Raw genomic sequence first — 26,465 nt, forward strand, 5'->3', positions numbered from 1 at the left:
AAGCTAGTGGTTTGATCACAATGAGTTTATTTTCCACATTCTATATGTAGTTATGGTGAATCATTTCAATATAATGAAAAATATTAAAGATGCTGACATATGAAAAATATCCCATCTGTCAAAATTATGATTAATCCACCAAAGATGACTACTCACTTTCTTCTTTTTTAAAAAAATTATGTTTCTTAAATATTGAGTAGATATTAAAGAACATAAAATATTCATAAAATGAAGCAATAAACACCCACTGACCAGTTTACAAAATACCGGGCTTCAAGTTCCGACTATGGCTCTCCTTGGTTCCATCTTCTGCCTGATTCCTCAAAGGAAATGGCAGTCTTCATTTTTTGGTTTATCATTCCCACATTTAAAAAATAATAGTTTGCCTTGACCAGTGTGGCTCAGCTGGTTGGGGGTCATCTGCAAAGCGAAAAATGTCCAGGTCTATTCCTGGTCAGGTCACATACCTGGGTTGAGGTTTGGGGCCTGGCCGGGGCACATAAAAGAGGCAACCCATTGATGTTTCTCTCTCGAATCAATGTTTCCCTCCTTCTCTTTCTCCCTCCCTTCCCCTCTCTCTAAAAGTAAATAAATAAAATATTTTAAAAAGTAATAGTTTATTATGCTTGTATTCCTAAGCAATATATCGACACACTTTGCAGGCTTTTAAGCTTACAGAATTTGTAATAAGGCGATCTTTGTTATTTACAAATAAAAATTTTTAAATGTGTTTTTAGGTTTCATACTAATGGATTCATTTTTCATTTTATTTTGTGTCTTGTTTTTTTCTTGCTTTCTCTTGGATTACTTTTTCCAGTCTCAGATTTTTTCCCTCTGAAACATATGAAGTTATATACTTTTTTATTATTTTAGAGGCACTAAATTATTTCAATATGTTTCATCCTAGGGTTAATCAATATCTTTACCCTCTTCCTGAGTGACACAAGGACTTAAAACACTTTAATTCCAAAAATCTTATCTCAAATGATATTGTTTTATATTTTGCTTTTAATTTAACCCCATAAAACATTATTATTATTTCATGCAGTCAATGCTCATTTAGTTCTATGTACCTATTTATAATTTTCTTTGGTCTTTGTTTAGACTTCCTCTGACTAGCATGTAGATTAGTAATTCCTTTAGTGAAGATCTGCTGGTGACAAACATTCAGCCCTCCCTGCTGCAACCCCTCCACCACCATTATCCTTTGTCATTCTGGGATGAGCTGAAAATGTTTTTATTGCTTTCAGTTGTACATGATACTTTCTCTGGGTATAAAACTCTAGATTGGCAAATACATTCATTCACTACATTGAAGATATAATCCCACCGTCTTCTTGCTTTTATTATTGTTGCTGAGAAATCAATTTTCAATTTAATTGTCATTTCTCTAAAAGTAGTGTCTCTTTAGTTGCTCTTAAGATATTTGCTTTGTCATTGGTCTTCTGAAATTTCCATATGATGTATCTAGATATGGAATTGTTTAAAACATATCTTGCTTGGAATTTCTAACTCTAGACATTGGTGTCTTACATCAATTCTAACACAGCTCTTCAAATACCCTCCTGTCCTTATCCTCACACACCTCCTCTTCTTTATCCTCCATGTCTCTTAATCTCTACACCATTTTCCCTTATCTCTTTGATACTCTGCTATATTCTGGGTAACATTATAGAACTCCTTTAAAAATTTAATAATTCTCTCTGTATGGCTAAAATAAGACATTGAATTTTAAATGTAAGTATATTTTTATTTATAGAAAATCAATTTCTTTTCAAATATACTTTACCACTTTTTAAAATCAACTTCTCTTTATTCATATTGTCAATCTTGAAAGTACTTGTTTAACATTATGTTTCTCATAATTTCAAAATATTAACTTTTTATAGGGCTTGTTCTGTTGTCTTTTGTTTCTCCTGAATTTCACTCAGAGACATTTTTATAATAGTTGCAATTGATTTGATGAACTGGTATTTCTTGGAACTTTAACTATAGTAATAGTTTAAAGGCTGGTTTGAATATGTGCTCTTTCATAGACTAACTGATGAATTATGCCAGGAGTCTAGAGGATTTCCAGGCTGAGAAACATTTAAACTAAATCCTGAGTTTGTTGGGTGGTGTGAATTCAGGCTTCAAACCCACATAAAGGACAGCTTGTGATCATAAATTCTCAAGAAGAATTTTTCTTCCTTTATTCAATAGCAAGTTTTGAGACCAACAATTTTCTTGGAGTTCCTTGAGAAATGGGTTTATTTTTAAATTCATGCATATTGAAGTTTCGTGGCCCTTTGAAGCCTCAGGTTTATGTAGGGGTCTCTCATTAGACTCCTCACTTTGGCTTTATTTCCTGTTTTCTCACTACCCACACATCATAAAAAAATCTAAGCTCAATGTGAACTTGGTAGATACTTTCAAGGTTGAAAGACAGCTTTACATTTCTGTCTACCTCTCTGGGTACCTGGTTTCACTTCAGCCTTGTCCTTTGAGCATTGCTTCATTTTGTTTCCATTTATTGATGCACTTAGCCATAATTTCAAAGTTACAGAGAATTTTTTATTGGAAACTCAGGTCTCTCCGGTTTGCTTTTTGAAGTTTTTGTATCTTAGATCATATCAGCAATAGAATGAGTTTTTATATAGCTGACTAAAACAGATAATATTAGAATTGCTTCAGAACTGGTCATTCTACTGAAACCCAATCAAGTTTGAAGGCTCATTAACAGAAATGTGATAATATTAAGGAACTATGATGGCTCCTCTGAACCTGAAATTCATATTTTTTAAGCTAGAAACAGAAAGAAGGCAATTAAAAGAATTAGATTCAGATGAATAGTTAGAGAACAGCTTAAAATTTCAAGCAATCTCCCATTTAAAACTAACATAGCAGTAATGGAGTTCTTTACATTAAAATTAAGAAAATTTTGATCACCCAGAAAATATATAAATACATTATTTCCAGAAACACATGGAAACACACGAAGGGTAAAGAACCTGGTGACCATCTTCCCAATCCTAACCCCTCTGTAAAGTAAACCAATGGTTAAAAAACCCAGAATTTCTTTATTCTTATTTATATTCATATCCATGTACAAAAACAGACAGAAGCATAGAATTTGTTTTGAATTTTAGAAAAATATACAGGTGGCATGGTATTTTGCATGAATAACATGTTTTTGAGGTCTACTCTCTTAGTAGTCTAGATGTACAATTCTCCATTTGATAATTGTGAAGACTTGGCTTCATTCTCTTCAAACTTCCAGATTTTCTACAGAGAAGCCAGACCCCATTTTGACTTTCAATTTGTGACCTATAATTTTCTCTCTAGAAATTTTCAGGGATTATACTTTGTTTTTAGTGTTCCAAGCTTTGGGCCTTACTGTGCCTTATTTTTCTCCTGTTGCTGGGCTATCAGTCTGGTCCTTTGGCCTGGTATTGAAGGCTCTTCAGTTGTGAAAAGATTTCCTATCATATATTTTTGATATATGGTTTTCTTTCTGGTGCCTCTCTCTGTTGGGGTTCAGTGCTCTGGGCACTTAGCTTTCTCCTTTATTTTTTCTGCAAAATCAGATCCATTTGCCTTCTGCCTTCTAATTATATACTGATGATCTATATACAGTTATCTCCTCTTTCATACTCATTGACTCTTTTTTTCTTCTCTATTATTTTATGAGAAACCATTTAAATATCACTTCAGGAATTTGTCCCACAGAAATTACAAGATTCCTTAAGAATATTTATACACAGTTTATATAAATATTCTATATTTTATGGTTTCTATGTTTTACATTATATATAATATATAGAGATATATGCACATATATTTTATATATTTAAAGATAAACATATGAGAAAGAGAAATTATTGCTGTTATAGAGGAAAACTGTCAATATTTAAAATTTAAATTGTATCCAGATTGCCTAATGAAATTCCTTTCAATTCTGTGTTTTCAATTGTGTTATAATCAGCAGATAGTTTTTTAATATTCAAATAGTTATAGGTAATTTCTTTCCACTGGTTGCACTGTAATTCACTAATATGGAATATGTTGGGAGAAGAGGGTGGTTGGGGGTGAGGCTGGGAGAACCAAGTAAGAGGGCTGGAAACTCAGTATCTGGCCTGGTCCTACTTCTACCTGTAAGTGGATCTCTCTGGCCTCTTTCAACATTTGCTAAATGAAGGTATCAGCCTGGCATATTTCAAAACCCTTTGCATCTCTTATTGTCTACATAATTTTAAAAAATTCTCTATTTTAGTTCGCCCAGGTCAGTAATAGCTCTTTTATCCCATGTTTGATGATTATAAATTTAACATGCTCCTGGCCCATCAACACATTTGTGTGTGACTAATGCAAATAGCAGACCAAGGCACTAACTAGTCTGAACACGAGATGTCAGAAGTCCAGGGGGAAAATCCTCTAGTGAGTCAGTGAGAACAAATCTGGGAAAACACCATTCCTGGACACTGAAGGTAATGAAAACAGAACCCTCAGCATTGTGGAATCAATTTTTCAATTAATATGCTTTCCTCCCGCTTTTACTTGTGTAAAATTAATAGCAGCTGAAAACAAAGGAACACAGAGGAAAGAAGACTGGAACAAACGATGCAATAGAATGGGAATTACATTTACCTGCCATGTGCACGGCAGAGAAGGAAGGCATGTGGTTTGGAATCAAAGGGGACTGAATTAATATAATGGATAAGATACTTGAGTAGCTGGTGTGGAGATAGCTGTGCAACAAGACACTGGGGGTTGTGCCTGCTTGGAATCTGTTTGCTGGTGTCGTGGTATAAGGTTGTGCCTAATAATATCTAGATGTAATTTGTTAAAAAAATTAATGGGTTAACAAACTTAAGAGATAGGTAATGTGCATGGTACAAAATTCAAAGAGTACAAAAGTCTATTCAGGGGCCCTCTCCTTATGAGACAGGACAGGAAGCCAGGATAAGCGCAGTAGGGAAACTGAGCCAGAGGGCTGAACAAAATGGCTGAACAATTTACAGCCAGATACAGAAGGTCACCTCCCTAGAGATAATATTCAGGCCTCAGCTGTATTTCAGCTCCAGGCCCAGAAAAAGAGCAAAACCAGGTGGGCTACACCAGGGCCAGCTGCTATGACTAATAACTCACTTCTCTGCCACTGACCAATCAATAGAGACCGCAACTATGACAGGACACACCTGGAAAACAGATGAATATCCAGCTGAAACCCTCGCCTGAGACATCCCCTAAGATTCTCACCTACAAGGGAGAGAGAAAAACCTCAAGTAAAGGACCCAGCACATACTCTCCCTTCAAGGAACAGCCCATGTCATTCCCTTCCCCTCTTCTTTCCTTTCTTTTTCTGCTACAAGCACACATCTCCCAAACTGTAAGGGATCCCATGAGACTTACAACCAGGGGAGCAACGGGCAGCGGCAGCTCATTCCGTGCTAACCCTGCACCTGTTCCCATGGCCCCTTCTGACTTCCCTGTGAGCTAAGGCAGCCCAGATTAGGCTGTCTTGTTGCTTCTTATTGTTATTCTTCTTTTTTTAGATTTATGTATTTTTAGAGAGAAGGGAGGGAGGGAGAAAGAGGAGAGAAACACTGATGTGAGAGAGAAATATCGATCCACTGCCTTCTGTATGTGTCCTGAGTGGGACTGAACCCGATTCCAGGCATGTGCCCCAAATGGGAGGACACTCAACCAAGTGAGTCACACCAGTCAGGGCTTCTGTTGCTTCCCCTATGCTAAGCCCTTCCTTGTCTTACTGTCTCCAGTTTTAATAAACATACCCTCATAGTCACCTGGACTTGCGTTGTAAAATCTTTCCTACTTGAAGAACCCACACACTATAGGCTGGCCCTGGAAAGACCAGCTCAGAGCCAGGTCCTTTCTCTGGTAACATCTATATTGCATTCTAATAGTTTTACTAACACTATGCTATTAAGAACCGCCACTGGCTTTGTATACACATCTTAAGGCAAGTTATGGATGGGTTGATGGATGGATGGACAGAGGGATATAGTGCTACTTTCAAATCCACCACTGTTAGTTTTTTTTTTTAAATTTCTCATTCTATTTGATTAGTATTATAATTCCAAGATTAGAAATCTAGGTGATAAAATATTTCTCAGTATGTAACCTCTGTGTTTTCTAACTAACTTAGCTTTAATTTTTAGATAGAACGTTGCTATCCTGGACAGAACAATGGCAGTGATGGCTACTCTAGGTGTCTTTACTCGTCATCTTGGGCTCCTGTAAAATCTCACCTACTAGCATTTTTCACATTTACGTTTCCTAGGAAGACTTAAAAATGGAGGAATTGTAGAGATGTAAATGACTGTGACTAAATGGACCAACATGCCAAAAATATACTTAGGAACAAAGTTTAAAGGAGAAGAAAAAAAAATTCTAAAACACCCAGCTGATCCCCAGTTCTGATGGTCATATCAGGGCAGAGAGCGGACTTGCAGGTCACATGGAGCTCTGCTGACTCCGCATGTGGGGGCATACATGTCACCCGTGGACACTTCTGTAGGCTAAATCTGTGGAAATATCACCAGCAAAGTGCTGTCAAGAGCTAGTCCAATTAGTTTGTCTGTTAAGAATATTTTACTTTAGAACTGATCTTAACAGAAGCATATCCTGAGCCTTTACATATAAAACAGACATAAAAAAAAAAACCAAATTCTGGTTACAGCTCAGCAGAATTGAGCATAAATTTCAGCCATGAAACAGCAAATGTTTCTTTTTCTTAAAATGTGAGTTTAAAGGCTTTGACAAAACCTTTGGAAGAAAAATTATAAAAGAAAACAGGAAAAGGCTGGTTCCACTTAAGCGAGTGTGCCTTTTGTCCCCTGTGACCCAACCTTTACAAAACTGTTTGTTATTCATCTCATTACAAACACCTCTCTGTCACAGCAGGTGTTGGGTCAGGAGAGGACACAGTGTCCAGGAAACCTGCAATCAGGTTAGAAAACTCCCTGGTGACCCATTCCCTTTCAATTGGCTCTGAGTGGCTGGCACTGCCTACCACAGACAGCCCTGAGCTGCCTGCCCCCGAAAGGGTTGTCATTTAAGCCACAGCAGAAACACCTCCCCAAACCACTCTCCCTGGAGGTGTTGGAGCTACATTTCCAGTGACAGAAAGGGAAGTTGTCCTAGCCTTTCTAACTATTAAAGGAAATAAGACTATTTCCTTAGAGTTGCTTCAAAATTCCACTTCCTCCAGGACTGATTTTAAAAGTTTCTTGCATGAATCACTCTCTTTGGGTAAAGTTCAGTCTTTCTAGGATGTCCTTCCCAGTTTTAGCTGCCCCAAGTGGTGGCTGAGTCGATTATGGACCTCAGTGTGTCTTCAAAGTGGGAGAAGAGAAGGCAGTAGGCTAAGACTTACAAGGCTTCCCTCCATATCCTCACAGGTCTCTGCTGTGAAGTGGCTGCTGGCCATTTGGGGTGACTGAATTGCAGCCACTGCTTGAGTCTCTGGTCTGGTCCTCTTGACCAGAGGGAGCTTTTTCGTTTTGGTCTTAGGTTTCCACCAGTCCCCCCAGCACCTACCATTTCTCATCCCTGTGGCACACAGGTACTTTCCTGTCCTTCCAAGACTCACATGACACAGGGAGCCATGAGCCCTGTTCAGAAGCTTCCAGATTTTGGCCCAAGGATTAAAAGCCAGAGAGTTGCATGCAAATCTCACTTCATACTCTGTTCTCTCTCCCCTTCTTCTTCCCACATTTCCTGGGATTGGTAGAAGTGGGCTTCCCTCTTTCTCCATGGCCATATTCCGATTTGTCTCATTGTTGAATGTATATAGTAAACCTCTAGCCTTTCAGGCCTGGCTTATGTGGTAAAAGTAGCAAAAGGAATTTGGAGAAATACCTTCTTCTCTTGAAATCTCAATTTTTCAAGATTTCTGCCTCACTAATAAGGATCTTCTCCCTCAGGAAGTCTCATGCTTTCCTTTCCTGGAGTTGTGACTCAGCCTGGAAGGGTCAGAGAAGGAAGGAGGATACTTTTACGGGGAAAAGAAAACATTTCCCTTTATTATGTGCAAAACCATTTCACTGCTGTATGAGGCAGAGTGACATCTAAGTACCGGATGGTAAATGTGTTGACCTCTTAGTTGATAGATGCTTTAGTGTAGTGGTCACACAGACTGCACATTCCTGGATCAGCTCTGAAGTTCATGATGCATGTTGTGTGAGTATTATTGTTAATGTACTAAATATAAACAGCAAGAGAAAACAGCCTAACATTTACAGTACCTAAGGAAACCCTTCATTGTTGATAGTTTATGCTGCACACTCATTAAGATATTGTTCTTCCACCGAACATTGATTCATCACAGGAAAACACAACTCTGCCAGTCATTAACAGTGAAAGCCATCTTTCCCTATTCTTCAGAGGCAATCATTTTATATAGTAATCTCATGATGACCTAGACAGGACCATAAGTGAGAAGTACTCATTAATCTCTTCTCAAATGGGTTTCTCGTTATTCCCTGTGTTCCCCATTACTATTCCAGATTACAGCTTCTCTTCAAGTCTAAATGTTTGAAGAGCCTATTCCTCACCTCCTGTTCATTCCACTCTTACCTGGCTCCTACTCCGACCCCTCCACTGATACATCACTAATACGAAGGACACCAATGACCTCCTCCTGGTCACTAAAGTCAAAGGACACTGTTCTGCACCACTCAGTTGCTATGGATACTATGGGTCACTCCCTTCATATTGGTAGGGTTTTTTTTTCTTTTGGCTTTTCTGGAATTTCTGGTTTTCCTCCCACCTTACAGGTTGACCCTTTTCTATCTCTTTTGGGCTTTTAATCCTCTATCAGGCCTCTTAAAATCAAGAATTTTCTGAAAATATGTCCTGAGACCCTCCTCTTTTTCCCTCTATATGCCAACCATTTTATCTGTCCTATGCTTAACTTCAACCTAGAGTCATAATTTTCAAAATTTTTGGCATTAAGTTACACCTGAAGAAAGTACAGAAAATTCTAATAATTTAAGCTTTTTACTTGTAGAAATTTCTTCTTCTAGAATCACTCTCATACCAACCTGACATAATGCAATGTGATGAAAGGCATCATAAGCCAACAGGGTTTTAGTCAAAGGCAAGATGTGGTGTGGTGTCAACTGGAAGTGAAAGACCAGAGCAGGAAACCGAGTGCTGTCCCTTATTTGCTATGTGACCTTAGACAAGTCACTCCAACTTCCTGGGTTTCAGATGGTAGAGGCAACAGACATGACTTAATTGTACTTTTTATAAAAGACAAAATGTGAATTCTGTCAAGTGGCATTTCATTTCCAATGTCTGGCCACCTCCCTTACTCCTTTGGAAGTGGTATAAAAGGGCAAAATTGGAAAGAAATGTTTCATGCAGAGAATAAATCAATATGAAAGCTGTTATTTACCCCTGCATTTTTCTATTCTATTTCGTTTATTGTCACTTAAAACTTTTAGTGTTACCTTAGTATTAGCTGAGGGTAGTATTAGCAGTGAGAGGGATATTATGTTACAGCTGAAGCAATGTTCAGGTAGGAACTGCTGAGTGGGTTAGAAAAATGTTGTCCATGCTAGGTTTTGTTTCGGGGGGCTTTTCTTGTCTCTGAAATATTTTACATGCCGGTTTTGAGGGTTCTTAGGAGGGCAAGGTGGCACGGCACCTTTCTTATGCATGAAACACAGAATAAAAGGTTTAAAAGAGTTAAAATATCACTATTCAACAGAAAGTTTTGTTTTGTTTATGAAGGATGAGAAGTTTTCAACTGTGGTAAGCTGCAATAGGAACTCTGCATTAATACTAGGGAAACCCTATGCCATAAAACAGTAAGGTGTGTGCTAATCAATACTTAATAGGTGGCTCTCCTAGGGCAGACAAGAGCCTCACTTACAGCATTTACTGGTTGCCATGGTGTAAATATTCCCACGATGGCCAATGTCCACCCCCAAAGTGACCACGTCGTACAAACGGCGAGGGAGAGGCGCACAACTGCACTCCGTTGTAGTGGCCATGCAGACACCATGGTCTAGATTACCAAGAGCCCAGGCAATAGAGAAATAAATGTCTTAGATAATCAGCAAAGGGTGAGTTTTGGGTATTTGGTGTCTTCATTTTTAATATAATTTGTTTAATTGTAATTTCATATAATTTACTTTTTAATAATGGCTGTGTCTAACTACTGGGTCACAGAATCCCTGAAAAATATTAAAAAAATGAGTTCCTATGAGACAGTATGACCAGCTCCCACTCACCATTGGTTTCTCCTCAAAGAATAAAAAACATTAAGATTAAAATTTGCTTAAGCAATATTTAATTACATTTGAGTTTTCAAAGGCGAACACTTAGCTGTAGGTGTTTTTATGCTTGCTAATTTTCTACAACTCTATGTTATCTATCAACAGGTAAATCAAAAGCAGCGATTAAAATAATCAGATGCAAGATCCATAGATGATAGTTTTCCATAAATTTGTGTAAACTGGGTGTGAGATGTGTATATATCTCCTCCTCTAAGAAATTTTTTTAAAAAAGAAAAAGATATTTGCTTATTGAATGACATGTTTTATAGACTGAATTATGTTCCCTCAAAATTCATATGTTGAAGACCCTAATCTGACAGATCTTGTGTCCTTATAAGGAGGATAAGGGACACTAGAGCTTTCTCTCTCTCTGTGCCAAGTGCAGGTCAAGGTCATGTGAGGACACAGCAAGAAAGCACCAACTGCAAGTCTAGGGAGAGACCTCTCAGAAACATACCCTGCTGGCATCCTGATCTTGGACTTCAGCCTACAGAACTGTGAGAAAATAATTTTCTGTTATTTAGACTACCCTGTCTGAGATATTTAGCTATGGCAACCCAAGGAGACTAACATAATATGTAAATAATGAAATTACAAGCAATTCCACAGCAGTGACATGCTACTTGACCTCAGGCTTTATCATTATCATCAGAAGTTCCTTCCTGTCTGCTCCTCTGTTTGATAAACTTCTGCTCAACCCTGTAGGTCAAGGGTTCCTGCCTCTCAGAAGCTCTCCTTGGTTCAACCAAAAATGTGTCAGTCCTTTTTCCCCTGCAAAGGGCTTTGTTATAATGATGATCACAGTGTTTTGTTCCAACATAAATTCTTTTTAGAAAAGTAAAAAACACATGAGAAATCGAGATTCAGCATGCTACCCACCTTTGCTGTCTACTTGTTAGCCACTAGCTACATGTGGCTATTTACACTTACATTTAAATAAAATAAAAATTCAGTTCCTCTGTTGCATCAGCCACATTTCAAATACTTAGTAACCACTTGTGGCTAGTGGCTGCTGCATTGAACTTGCAGACATGGAACATTTCCCTCACTGCAGAAAGTTCTGCTGGACAAAACTGCACTAGGCTGTGGGCAATTTGAGGTATGGGGGAAGCCTGTGTTGTTGTTGTTTCTTTTTTTTGCATAGTTTTGTTTCCTAAGCTCCTAGCCTTGTGTCTGCTATACAGTAGGCATTCAATAAGTATTAGTTGAATTAATAAAAGAAAAAAACACTATTTACCTAGTTGTAGCCACTTAAAGCATTCATGGTTCCTGGAGACCACAGAAATAAACACACACATAAATTTATTTTTATTATTGACAAGTAGAAAACTAAAAATGAGCAATTTTCATTTTCCCTGGGATGGGAACACCAACATCCATCATTAAATATAATTATAGACTTCATCTCTCAGGTGTTAATACAGCAATCTATAGTTGTTAATTCAGAAGCATAATATCGATTCTAATTTATTTTTCTAGGTCATCTCTGCTCTGTTGTTCTATAAGTGACCCTATGGACTCATTAAATCTTGCAGCATGATATTTATGCAACCCTATTTAATGAGTCCTCCAACACCTTGAATTCTCTGGATCTCATACCTATTATTTTAGTGGCAAAATTCTGAGTTTAATTAATCGTATTCTTCATGGACTCAAAGGAGATCATAAAAAGGTCACCCAGTCTTACACAACTCTCTGCTGGCAGACAGCCTCTTCATTGCACACTTATAGATTCTCAAGTGATACAGAGTCTCCTCTCGGGATTGATTTCAGAGCCCCTCACCCCCTTCCACACAGATAACAAAGTCTACAGATGCTCAAGTCCCTTACGGAAAATGGCATACTATTTGCACATAGCCTACACACATCCTCCCACATATTTTAAATCATCTCTAGATTACTTAAAATACCTAATGTAAGGTAAGTGTTTTGTAAACAATTGTTAAAATATATTCTTTAGGGAATAATGACAAGAAAAAAAGTCTGTACACCTTCAGTACAGATGCAACCATCATAGGTCTAACTACACAGTACACATCAGCAACATTAACTTTTTGTTTTCCTAATATTTTCCATCAGCTGCATTGAACCCTCAGCTGCGGAAACCACAGATACGAAGGGCCTATTGTATTTAGGTATTCAGATATTCCTATACTCAGAAATTTTTCTTGATTACATCTTTCACAGTGTAGCCCAAAGCAGATGCCCTCACTCTGACTCCAGAGGAAAAGGAGGACAGGGTTGTCTGTTGCACACTCTGGGGAAGCCCCTTCCTATGCTGTGACTGAGATTTAATACAATCTACAAGGAGACATTGCTCTTTCAATATGTGTCTTTAGGTTTAGTAACCTCAGGGGTAAATACTGAGGCTGAGTAAGTAATATTTAAACGAATAAACCAAAACCATAAAAACAATTACTTAACAACAACAAAAAAAGAAAATAGACCCTGTGTACCCAAAGCATACCCTAACACCTTTCTTATATAATTCAGGCCACATGTTTTCAAGTGGGAGAAGTGGGTTTTACTTAATAAGGATGCTGTTCCAGGGCTGGAGGAAGAGAAGGATTTAAGAGGGGAGCGTGGAGAGATGAAGGAGGGAAGGGATCTCAAGGGAAGCAAACCCATTTCGTCTGTCTTGAACTCAGCACCCACACGTACAAGCTGGATGATACGTGGGTGGAAAGGAAGGGAGGGAGGAGAAACGGCAAGATTGGGAGGGGGCTAGGGTGTCTGTCCTCAGTCCTGATGCTTTAGAGCAGCCAGAGACAGGGAAGGTTACATTGAAAGCATTTTCACCCATGTGTGTGGGCTACCCAAGGGCTCACAATCTCCCTCTCTGCTTGGCTGTACTTCTCCACTGGAGGCGATGAACACGGGAATGAGCTGCCTGCTTCTCAGCGACAGGAGCTGCTGGCTGCCAGTAATAGCTTCCTACAGGTAGAATTTGTATTCACAGGGCTGGAGATTTCCCAGCATCTAGCCCTGGGAGATGTTCTTTCTCCAAGACATTTGTTGGAAAACAAAGGGTATTGAGAAGCTTGAACATCTTGCCGATGATGTCTAATTCCTCTTGCTGTTGTGACCAGTTTTGGGGCTAAATCCCTGGCAAGATTTTGTTGTGATATTATAGAGTCTGGGGTATGCCACCAGCAAATAAAGCAGCATTTGGTTCATGGGACTGGAGTTTATCTCTTGTCACCACTCAGAGAGAGCTGATTCCTTCATCAGAGGGGCTGGTGTTCTCTCCATTTTATAGATGAGAATTCTGAGGCCTGGAGGGCATACCCTTAGGGCTTACCTCCCTGTGAAATGTGGGAGATACCACACCTCTGACACGTAGAGTATATAATCACGGCCTCCGGTATTTACTAAGAAAGCTGAAGGACACAGGGGTCCTCAAAGTTTGGCACTTCTCTATTTTACCTCAGTAAAGTTCATTAACCTTTGGAACCCTCATTTCCTCAAGTGCATAATGGCAAGAATAAGAAAGTACACATGATGTGATGTGCTCTGAAGATGTTTTACTAGTAGTGTGAGTACTCACTAAATGTTAGTTGTTACTGTTTTCATTATTTAAGTGCCAGGGAAAATCATTTTTAAATGCCTTTCTATGGATTCTAATTGCTCTTTATTATTTTAAAGCACGCAGGGACTGTGTTTTTGCTCTTTTTTGCTCCCTACTGAAATTGGCAGAGCCTAGAATAAAGCAGACACTTAAATATACTTGGCATAAATGTATAATTCCCAGTGCTCCAGCATCAGTATTTTTAGAAGTTGGTCATTCTACAGCTCTTTATATGAAGATTTATACATACACAAAATGAGCAAACACCCCGTTTCATTTGAAAAGAAATGATTATCACTATAAATCTTGCTTTATAGTGATTAGTATTTGTTTAAAAAATAGAAGTTACCCAGGTTAAAAAGGTGACTAGCCTGCTCAGCTTCACCTATTAATCTGTAGCCAATAACAATGAGGTTTGCATTCACAAATTGAAAGTGTGAAATTTCAAGTATTTATGCAATGAATATTTTTGGGATCAATCTTAGAGTAAGAAAAAAATATTTTTTGACAAATGTGATGTTTTTTAAACCATTCATTTTTTCAAATTAAATTTTTAAAAATTATGTTATTCCATTACAGTTGTCCCACCTTTTTCCCCCTTGCTCACCCCAACCCCGCCCTCCCCCACTTCCACAGTCAACACCCCCATTGTCAGTGCCCAAGAGTCCTCTATTCCTGTTCCTTTGCTTGTCCCTTCCTCTTCTTTCTCCCTTTATGCCCCTCCCCCCTCCTCTCTGGTCACTGTCAGTTTGTTCTTTATTTCCAAGTCTCTAGTTCTAGTTTGCTCATTTGTTTGTCTTGTTTTCAACAAAACAATTTTATTTATTTATTTTTTAGACAGAGAGGGAAGGGAGGGAGAAAGAGAGAGAGAGAAACACCAATGTGCAGTTGCTGGGGGCCGTGGCCTGCAACCCAGGCATGTGCCCTGACTGGGAATCGAACCTGTGATGATTTGGTTCGCAGCCCACACTCAATCCACTGAGCTACGCCAACCAGGGGTCCATGTAGCTTTTTAAGGTGAGGAAGAAACATTTGAGGAAATACTAAACTTGGTACAAAATGTACTTTTCAAATATTGCTATGAAAGAAGAACTCTTTGTTCTTTTTCAAAGATAAAATACTGTTTTTCTTTTTGTTTTTGAAATAAGGCCTATTTTTCCACAGAAAGTGTGAAATTGGTTTATTTTTATGTTGCCTTTTCTATGTGGGAAGCTAAAGGCACCAAATTATGTGATTGAAGGTTTTTTTTAATATCCAGGTATTGTGAGAATATCTATCTCCTTTGAAAATAAATATTTTTGCTAAGCAGGAAACTCAGTTGCCAGTCTGAAGGAAATACATGTTGTGAACCAGCCATCACAAGCCTGATAGAGCAGATGACAAAAATGTAACATTTATGCTCCTATCCCATTTATTTCAAAAACCAATACCCAACACCTGTGTCCTGAGCTCCACTGTAATTTATCTCCTCTGAGAGAATTTAATATTCTACCTGCGACAGTAGATGTTTCACAATACCTTTAAAAAATACCAAGAGTTACCAGTGCAACAAAAAAAATCCAATGATGCTTATAACTGATGATTTAAGAGACAGCTAAAATATTTACAGTCAAATGAAGAAGACAATTTCAAGGTCTTGCCGATGCCTTCCTGAAGAAATCAGCATCACTCCCCTCCCCTCTGCCCCAGCTTGCAATGTGGGCTTGGCCACAAGGTCCCCAGGGAGCAAGATGCACTTGGGGAGTGGACAGGGAGGATGTGGACAGAATTCAGCTATGACTCTGCTCTCTTATGACACCCTCTGACTCTCTCTTATCATTGTCATAGTCAGAAGTAGACAATAAAGAGATATCAAAGGGTCAGGCTCATAATTAGGCCAAAAAATTAAACGCAATAAAGCACCATGAAGGCAGATTAAAGCTTGTCCTTTTAGCCGAAAGGCAGATGTGCACTAGATTCTTGCCGGGCAGATGTGGTCCATGGAAATGCAGTGGCAAGGGCATCCCCTGGGAGCCAGGCAGAAATGCAGACCTCAGGGCCCACCCAGGCCTCCTGAATCCAAATCTGCATTTTCATTGGATCTCTGGATAATTCATATCGTCATTAAAGTATGAAAAATCATTGTTTGTGGCAATTGACACAGAGAAAGAGGAAGAACTTATACTTATTCCTGAGTAAAATTGCTGTTTTCTCTAATTCTTTGACATATTTCTAAACTGTACTGCTTCACAGATCAACAAGTGCTTAAAGACAAAAACATTGTTATCCTCACTGTAAAACTCTAGTTTCAATACCTCAGAACAGAAGTTTGCTTTTTTATGACCACAGTAATCCCTCTTTTGCCTCCTAGTATGCACACCTGTTAGAATGGGTTTGGCCAGTTCTTATTAGCAAAAGAAATACAATAGATTTCATGATGCATCTCCTGTAGCGAGTTCTAGTCCTCTGTAAGTTTCAAGTTTCATTTTGCTCCAACTAGCAGGCATGGACACAAGCATCCCTATTAGTTGGGCATTTTTAAGAGCTCTTGATTGCAGAGAATCAAGAAATTCTGAGATATCCTTTAACTCAAAATACCATGTGGGAATGCAATGATTTTGGTTTGATTTTTTAAAAGGAGGGTGTCATAACTTGAGTGGAATGGGTCAGGAAGACTCCCTGAAAGCTAATTTAGCCCCACTGGACTTTAAGATAAGGTTGTGGTAAAACCAGTGCTGTGAGAGGTAGAAACTTAATGTTTCAAATGTGGAAATAATAGTGTGAGTGTAAGTGAGAAAGACCAACGTCAAAAGGGGAGCCAGTTTTGTAAATTGAGAAACAAAGAGAAGAAAGGGGAAGAAGATAATATGTAAGAATGGAATTTGTGTCACAAAGAGAGAGAACACTGATGAAGAAATAAATGCCAGAGGACAGCAAGCAGACGTGTGAAGTGCATTGTGCGTGTGGCTGGGAACTGGAGCAGAAAAATGATGGGACTGTGGAGAAGGGGGGGGTGAAGAACAAAGGAGCAAGTCCGTGATGCCTGTGCACGGGATGGCCACGTGCCACCCTTCTCTCAGAAGCGACCCCTCCCATCCAGTCCTACCTGGCCGGAAGGACGGTGGTCACCACTTGAGAGCTTGAGGGTTGGGGGGAGTAAAGTTGGGGGAAACAGAGGGATCCTCATGGCAACTTTCCGACAAGAATGAGGAGGAATCGTCCCCCTGTGTGAAGAAAAAGGGAGGCTGTCATTTTGGTGGCATTGAAATTGATCTCTAAGTCATCTGTTGTTTCAAATTATTTAACTGGGAGTTTTCTGGGAGTGCCTTCTCAAATGGAGATTCAAAACCTCCAGCTCCTTTATCTCGTCCAACACTCCGCACCACATGTGCCAGGGAACTGGCCACTGAACCCTCCTTGGTTCTTCCCTGCTCTCTGCAGGCATTAGATGTTAAAGATGGTCGCAGCTATTACTTTTGAGAAATTCTCCACAAGATTCTACTACTGTCAAGAAACCTGAGAAAAAATTGTACTGAATCACTGACAGCAGTTAACAATGCAGCCCGATGAGTCTGGGCTCAATGTCTATGCTTTTCTCTCTCAAAGACAGAGAACTATTTCTTTTTCACACACAGAGTTAATTTTACTAGCCCTCTATGTAAGTCATTTGTTCAAAATCTACATATTAAGCACCAACTATGTGCCAGGGATTGTTCTCAGGTGCCCAGAACTTGAGAGCATCACTGAACAAAATAGTCAAAGCCCCTGCCTTCATGGAGATTACATTCTACTGGGGAAGGACCCACACTTAAGGAAGAAGTAAATGACTAACAAGAAAAGATAATAAATGCTGTGAAAACCAGAAAATAGGACAGACTAAAAAGGAGACAAGATGCCAGGGACGGGAGAGCGGTGGAGGGGTTGCGAATTTAAGTAAATTGGTCGCTGACAGTGTCTTGGAGAAGTCGGATTTGAGCAAAGACCTGAAAGGCAGGAGGGAGTTGCCCAAGCAGACACTTGGGAGATGAGCATTGTGGGCAGAGGAGAGGGTCTATACAACAGCCCACAGTGGGCGTGTCCTGGCTTGCTGGGGCCCAGCAGGTAACCCAGTGTGGCTGGGGCAGGGAGGTCAATGAGGAAACAAAGAGAGGATGCTGCAGCAGAGTGAGATCAGATAACATTGGACCTTGTAGAATTTTATTCTGAGAGAGCCTGGAACCACGGAAGGGTCTGGAATAGAGGAGTAAGCTGACTTATGTTGTACAAGGATGACTCTGGCTGCTGTGTTGGGACAAGATTGTGAGTGCGGACATGTGGAAGCAGGAACCCGGTTAGGAGGCTATTTAGAAGTCCAGGAGACAGATGGCAGTGGCTTTGGCTAGGGTGGGTGCACTGCAGTTGGCACATTAACAATTATAAAGAGGTGTCAAATGATTCATAGTAATTTTCAAGTTTTGGGTTTTTTGGTTTCATCTGAAAGAAAGACACAATACTAAGAATTGTGATAGCTTGTTATCTATTTCCCAAAACAGAAAGACTAGTTTTTTTTGTAATAATATGAAAGATTCAAAGAAGAGGAGATAGAAAAACTGAAGCTAGAACATAATACATTTCATGTTGTCTACCCATCACTGAAAACGTGCATGCTGCCAGCTCTGCTTACAGACATGGATCTCCATACACTAGTGTAATTAGCTTGAGCAAATCCATTTTGATGCCAGCCTGATTAAACACATGAGCCTTTTCTCCGATTGTGCACAGTTGATAGCGTTGTGTACAAATGTGTGTGCATGTGCATATGATGGCTACAGAGGGTAACGAATGAAGAATCCATTCAAACCATCAGAAACATCATGAACTGTTCACTTTTCTATCACAGATTTTGGTAAGACTCTGTAATATGAAAATATTATTTGAACCTTGATTTCATCCACAAATTCCAAGACCTCTTTGTTAAATTCAAAGACTGTTCTCAACCAATGATTATAGTAAGTGCAGAGACTTGTGTCAGCTGATTTTTGTTGATGGATAAGCAGGACTCCGGGTAGTAGATTCGTTAAATTAATTTGGCCTTAGGCACAATACATGGACAATACAGCAGGTGAATTTTGCTCTTAGAAACAGTTTTCCTATTTTGAACTGAAACTTTCTCCAGTGTTTTTTTCAGCCCCGTGGTCCTGCATTTTACAATGGCCTCATCTCTGTGTCCACATATTGCTTCTTCAAATATTTCAAAGCACCTAACACACTTCCTCCTTAGGATTCTACCGGCAAACATTTTTCTCAATTTGAGTTTGGCCATTCTCCTCCTTACAATGTTGAAAGCCATGGTAAAATCAGGTAGTGGTTTCTTTAGATCAATTACATTTTTACATTTTCTGCTTTAAAAACTGTTTAGGGTATGTATGTTAGACTATTTTCATTATCCTTGTCATACCAAAGCAGGACTTTAAAAACAAATGAGAGATATTGGGAATAAATATCTAATTAGTGTTGGCAAAATGACAGGTACATACAAAAAAGTCCTGGTGTGTGTCACAAAGTGGGACACATTAAAGTAAACGTTCACATTGTGGCTGGCTGCATTTGGTCTCCTAACCAAATATGGACCAGCTGGACAGAAGTTCTTGGTCCATGTGGAAACAAAATGGCTTTGATTGCGGCATACTGTCTGATGACTATCCTGTTGCAGGATAACAGAAGTGCTGGGAACGTGAGCTGATCCTTCCCCATCATAAGTGCATAGTTGAGTGAAAGGTTAGAGAGTTACACTCTGAATTAATCATCATCTGTATCTTGCTGTAAGTCTAGCCAAACTCCTTGCCACATTAGAACTGTTATTTTTCAGGATTGGATTTTTTAATTTCTCTTGTTAATTTTTTTTATATTTGTTTTTCACTTTTAAAGGAGTGGTTTGGTTACCAAAGGCTTGGGAACTTATACAAATTGTGACTGGGGTTCAGAACAGCTCAAAATAGTAGCAGAAATTAAGGATGTAAAAAGAGCTTCTTCCCTGTTTAGGTGGAGGTTAGGAACATAGAACACATTATTACATTAGTTAAACAAGTGGATGAAGAGGAAGTAAATAATAAGATTTGACAATATGACAAAAGAAACTGACAAATGGGAAGAAATATGATGCCATGTAGTGTACATTTTTGCTGTACACTACAAAAAATTAGCCATTATCGTTTTCTATTTGGAAATAGAAAACTGAGGAGGGACTCTGGTTCGCTCAGTAAACTCTGGCAAGATTTGGCTTGCTTTCCTCTTTATGAGAAGTTTGCAACTTCTTTAATATTACCTACTATAGTGTCAACTCAATTTCCTTGCCCAACATTCATTGATGGAACAATTCAAAAACCACTAAATGTCATAAAATCACCAGCCTTCACATTTTTCTGACTGAACAGAACTGATTCAGCTATGGATATTGTTGGTCAGGTTCATTTTCTTGAGTTGTTCCTCTTTCTATTGTTTTTCTGCTTTTATTCATTTCCCTCATAATCTATGTCAAGCTTCAAAGGCCATCTCAAAACGGAATGTGAAGAGGGATTATTTCGAAGCCAGTGCTATTCTGTTTCTGGTCCACGTCCAATAACTGCAGGTGTGTGCTGACTGCTACGCTGGCCTGGTCTTTCCTTTGCCTCCATTTGTCATCCTGTGCTTTGATCTTTCCCCACATGGCCTACACTTGATCTTATTGTTTTACTCCAGTGTTTATTATTGCGCCCTCTCATCATGGTTATTTCCCTTTATTATCTACCATGTCCTACAGTATTTGTAGTCATTGCTGTTATTATCATGGTTCCAAAGCCCAACGTTTTTAAGCCCTGAAGAACACCTCTCAATAAATGCTGTAGTTTGACATGGAACCAACAATCTTCAAGAGCAACCTTCAAATCCAGACACTGTAAGATGGTCATAAGAACAACCTCATGGATGAAAAGCAAAGAGAAATCATATTGATTGCTATATACAGTACAAAAATGAAAGCAACATAATTACTACAAATTCATAGAAACACTTCAGATCCCTTTCCAAGAGGCCAAGAAAGAAATTTTAAAATTGCTGTAGATATGGTAGTAGCATATACTGTTAGTTATCTACCCAATTGCTATCTATTTCTTTGATAAGAAAACAGTGAAGTTCAAGTACCTCGTGACCATGGAACTGAGAAGAAGCTTTTATGTGAGTCTTAGTTACTCCAAACTAATCATAAAAATTACACTCTCCTACACATGACTGGATTAGGGAAAAGCATATGGGGTAACACAAGCCAATGAGGGGAAGCCTACTGGGGAGACTCAGGAAGGTTTTCCCCAACCTGTAAAGGACAAAGGCATTGCTTTTTCTGCCCTTCAATGGTTTTATGTAGGGTTGTGGTGCACGGAGCTGTGACAGCCATCTTGTGGCTCTGGCACAGTGGACATTCTAAAAATACCTGGATTTTGATGAGGTTGTTGAGCCACCAAACTAACAATTCTTCTAACTGCATACCTCTGAACTTCCAGTAATGTGACTTACTGAATTTTATTTTTAAGCCAATTTTCATTGGTTTTATAGTAAAGCTGTTGCTGAATAAAAAATTGTTTAGTAGTTCTTAGTTCTTCTAATGTTCAGTTGTATCCAATAAAGGTGTTTAAAAGGTATTTCAACACTTGTTAAAGTTGTTTTTAATCACGTTGACCTAGAGCATAATATAAAATCTTTGTAGGGTTATTTATTGACAGTTATGCAATTTAAACATATTTGTGTTTCCATTTTATCTATGAGTAAAATTGTTGACATTTTTGGGGACCAAAAACAAAACAGCAAAATAAGACTCTGTAGGAATAACAATATTTTCCAAGATAGATTTTTTTAGAAATATAAAAACTGGCTAATAAGGTATCGATCATAAGCTAAGGATATTATGTCAGTGTACAAAGTAATGACAAATTTGAATTAAGACAACACGGATTGAAAATGTATATATTTGAATATATCACCTGGGACTGAGTATTGTTAAGGCATTTCTTAATTTTTTGTTGAACCTGGATCTTTTGCTCAAAATATTTGAATATTTTTAGAAGATCAATCCTAAGTGGAAAGCACAATAATTTCCAAAATCATGTTAAAATTTATTCCACTTTACTAATGCATAATAAACAAGAGGGTGGTTAAGAATATTTAAATTGTATGTTTATATAAAAAACATAAAAATTAGCAGCATATCTAAGTAATGATTAATTCTCAGATTTTTATTACTGCTTGAGAATCTATATCACCCAATGTAAAACTTTAGGAGCCAAAAATATTAAATGTCATAGGTAACAAATATGAAAAGAGGAGCAGAAATAACCCCAAAATATATTTAGAATTAACCACAAGAAATCTATAAGAAGTAAATTAATGAATGGAATATAATGAAACAAAGTGAACACTTTTGAACTTTGAAGGTTTAAAAAGAACTTTCATGAAATACCAGTAACTTTTAAAGCAGATATTTGAAACTGAAGATCAAAGAACAGAAAAAATGAAAAGCACATTTTTCACAAATAGAAATATACTCCTTGATGAATCAAAATGGATGGAATGATCTAAAACTGAGATGCTGTCTGCCAACTTAAAATATTTGACTTATAGATGTTCACTTTGCTTAAAGCTAATAGTCATACAATATCGATTTTGACAAATATACAAACAGAGGTAATTCTAAAGTGGAGCCCCAATAAGTTGTTATTATAGGGAAAAAAGATTTGCTTTTTTCTTCATTATGAGAATATTTTGCTAGATAAAAACCACGGTGATGTTGGTACAGGACATCCTCTGCTGGACAGAGTCTGCCATTACACTATTACATCAGACATTTAAAGCCCAAAGGTTTAGCTAATCTCTGAATTCTATTTTGGCAGGGGAGAGGGGCCAGGGTTCTTCAAAAATACTTTTGCTTAATTCACACCACAGAATAATTAAAACCAGATCTCCAGAGTTGGATTCCGGGCATTTGCAGTTTTTAAACCTCACCAGTTGATGATAAAGGCTTATTGAGTATTGCTATAAAGATTTTTAACCAGCATAGAAAAAGATCCCTAAATTTCACATGTGAGACACAATCTGAGATTTTGTGGACACAGTACATGAACTAGGGAGGTCTTATTCTAATTGGATGGAAAGACAATGAAACTACTGTGTGTTATTATTTAGTTCCGTTTACCTTGGGCTTCTCGTCCAGGATCTGCTGACGTATCTCCTTGTGTTTCTCTACGAGTTTTTCTTGCCGTTTACTTTGTGCCTCTTCTAACTACAAGAAAGTTACAAAGGAAGTCACTAGCATCTAAATGTTCAAGTGACTGTTTCCAGAAAAAATAACAAGCTGTTCAGACCTGTGGCAAACATTGCATTATTTCCTGCCCTGGTCAGGAACTGCCCCTGCAGGTGCCAGAGCTTCGAAGTGTTGAGGCTGGGTGACGGGGACTCCAGAATGACGGTGGGTGATTGACAGACTACATGGCTCTTACATTTTTGTTAATATTTGAAAATTTCCATAATAACAATTTTTTTTTAATTTGAAAAAAATATAGTGGACTCTGGAGGTTGTCACCTTTTCTACCACTGATGACAGCTAATGCTATTTTGGGGAAATCTCCATCCACATCATGTTTCTGGGTTCCTGACTTGGACGTGGTTCTTGACATCTATCTTTCAGTGAGCCTTTTTGATACAGGTTTGCAATGAGACTTGCAGAAACATTGGTTATGGAGTATCTGCTCTGTGAAGCAGCTCTTCCTGTTGCTGGTGGCAAATTGATGCAGCAAGGCTTGTTTTCCTCCAGAGGCTCACAGTGTGCTTGTCCAACATTCACACATGGTTTGCAAAGGAGAGGGGGATTAACGGATAAAATGAAACAGCAGGCACAAAATGGAGTCACTTCTGCTAAGCCCCACGAAGACTTAATATTTAACCTAACTGCTATATCAGCCTCTTCCATGAATGAAATTTTAAACCAGTCTGGAATGTCAGCCTTAAGAAGGTCATCTGCCTGAGAAAAATGCAGCCTTCCCCTAAGTGAAGGTGACCTTGCCTGTCATAATCCACTCTTTAACCTCCTTTTCCCACCCTCTCCCTGCTTATGAAACCTTCTACTTCATACAACTCCACAGAGCAACTTTCTGTTTACGAGATGGGATGCTGGCTGGTTCACGAACCCCTCTCTTGAATTAGACCTTTAAATTTACATGGTTGAACTTTTGATCTTTAACAACCAACGTACCCTCTTGATGTACTGCACCACCTCCTGAATGTATGACCGGATCATCTCTGTCTTTTCCCTAAAAGAAAATAAATAAATTACTGTATGAACACATCTGGCATCAAGAAACAGGAGGGTCTTGGACTCCCAAGTGAAAGTTTACAGACTTTCTGAGCATTCTTATTACTGCCGTGAGGCATGTACGATGTGCCAGCTCTGGACAAAGGTCAGATTTTATAGCCAAGGGCGAACTCTGTTTCCACTACATGCTGGGAAGGCTGCCTGACATTATTAGAAGTGAGTATTTAGCCTTTTCCTGAGGGACACTCTTGACTTAGTCTTTATCTGCAAGGTCCTTTTCTGAACTGCTCTTTGAGTTTTGGGTTGCAAACCTCACAAAAGGGATCTTTTGAAAGGTTAATTAGAGGAGAAATTTCACAGGCGCGTCTTCATGGTTGAGAACCTGTTATTCTGTTACAGGATAAAATAACCCCCAGGTAAAAGGTAGGGAGAAGGGCTCTTTCTCCTTACTCTTCCATCTGGCTTTTGTCTTTAGATTTAGCTTCTGTTATCTTCTCCTGCCTCTTTTTATCCATTTTCTTCTTTAATTCCTTCTTTTCTCTGAAGTCAAAATGGAAGTAAAAGGGGAAAAAAAGGCAAATCAAATGGCAGTTTGTGTTTAACACATTTATATACACAAGTTCATTGTGATGAGAATGGAGGCTTACTTCTCACAGATTTCTTTGAGCTTCTTTAACTGATTGTTCTGACATTCTTCAGCAACATCCGTCAATTTCTGAATAAGCTGGGGAAAGAAAATGCCAGTTCGCTATTTTACATTATCACAGACAAAGCACCCTGTCCCTTTGCTCCCCCAAACATTATCTGTAGTTAGAAAATCTCTCATAGATATTTAACAATAGTTAGAATTATCTATCACAGGCAATGAGGACATAATTTAAAACCATCATATTATCCTCATCTTAATGAAATTCCTCTTATCTCTTTTTACTTAAACAGGGTTCCTTAGATTACTGTGCTGGGTACAGCAGCTTGACCAGTGCAAAAACAACAGTGAGGACCCAGGTTCCAATGCCCATTTCATGGCTTATCAAAAGTATTCTTTTGGTCAAGGAAACCTACATTTTCTTGGTTGTAAGTGAAATTATTAATGCCTTCATCTTTTGGAGGTACTGTGTAACTTAAAATAAGCATGATGCAAATGTGAGTTACAATTAACTGTGAATTACAATTCTTGGTTTCCAGCTATCATTTATTGTTTAATTGCTTCATGGATGATATGAGTTACCCATCTTAGAAACTGATGGCTTGTCCTTGTGTGGGTGACTGCCAAAGAACATCAGAAATTCTCTTCTGTGCTACCACAGAGTTTTTAACATATCACCATGAAAGCAGTTTTTCCATCTATTTTCTCATCAAACCAAGCTTCAAGAGGGCAGCAACTGTGTTTTCCTATCCTCAGTGCTCTGCACAATTCCTAGCATTCAGCAGGTGCTCCAAAAATGCTTGTCAATTATGTGAGGGTCAGTTTGCTTTCCAATCCCTTCTCTTTGCTGATTCCATATAAAGACCATACACAACCTTCTGCCATTGCCTGGGAACAGGAGCAACTGGATTCAGCCCTTCTCACTGGACACCAAATGGACAGTGTGGGCTTCCTGTGAAAGGCTCCACTGCTGTTCCCCAGAGATGGAGATTCTCAGATACAGCAGGGTGAGTGGGCCAGTTTCATATAAGGTGTAGCCACCCCAGTGACAGGGCAATATAATCATAATGCCAAAAAACTTTCATTGATAGTTTATTAAATGTATTAACATATTCAGTTCCAGTAACTGCCCTAGAAAATTGGTGCTGGTATCTTCTTTTTATACGTGACAACTCTGGGACACCCGGGGCTCCAGTTCCTGGCATGGGGCCACAGAGGCAGTGAGTCACGGAGCTGGGTGCAACCCAGACAGTCAGGCCTGTGTCCTTCACCCCTTCCCCATGCTGCCTGATCACCCTACCTGATACCAAACTATCCTCCAAGGCCACTGCAATCAAAACAGCCTGGTACTGGCATAAAAAAAGGCATATAGATCAATGGAAAAGAACAGAGAGCCCAGAAATAAACCCATGCCTGAGCATCAATTAATATTTGACAGAGGAGGCAAAAGCATACAATGGGGTAAAGACAGTCTTCAGTAAATGGTGCTGGGGAAACTGGACTGGTATATGCAAAAAAATAAAATTAGACCACCAACTTACACCACACACGAGAATAAACACAAAATGGATAAAAGACTTAAACGTAAGTCGTGAAACCATAAAGATCCTAGAAGAAAACATAGGCAGTAAAATTCAGATATCTTGCGTAGCAGTATGTTTGCTGATA

The 26,465-nt window shown here is 38.7% G+C and overlaps 1 protein-coding gene across 2 annotated transcripts in view; it reads right to left on the minus strand.

Annotated features, from left to right (window-relative positions):
• The window catches only part of PLCB1 (phospholipase C beta 1), a 660,986-nt gene that overhangs the window by 50,466 nt on the left and 584,055 nt on the right, over positions 1 to 26,465 (minus strand). The window contains exons 28-32 of one of the 2 annotated variants that reach the window (XM_028524212.2): positions 24,799 to 24,875; positions 24,602 to 24,691; positions 24,092 to 24,149; positions 23,036 to 23,122; positions 16,943 to 17,060 (exon numbers count right to left, since the gene is read on the minus strand). In XM_028524212.2, the coding sequence (XP_028380013.1) occupies positions 16,962 to 17,060; positions 23,036 to 23,122; positions 24,092 to 24,149; positions 24,602 to 24,691; positions 24,799 to 24,875 (411 nt within the window). In that variant the 3' untranslated portion in view covers positions 16,943 to 16,961. The remainder of the gene's footprint in view (positions 1 to 16,942; positions 17,061 to 23,035; positions 23,123 to 24,091; positions 24,150 to 24,601; positions 24,692 to 24,798; positions 24,876 to 26,465) is intronic. The other variant, XM_028524211.2, reaches the window with a different exon arrangement.

The sequence above is a fragment of the Phyllostomus discolor genome, chromosome 9 (genome assembly GCF_004126475.2).
Source record: "Phyllostomus discolor isolate MPI-MPIP mPhyDis1 chromosome 9, mPhyDis1.pri.v3, whole genome shotgun sequence".
Taxonomy (NCBI): Eukaryota; Metazoa; Chordata; class Mammalia; order Chiroptera; family Phyllostomidae; genus Phyllostomus; species Phyllostomus discolor.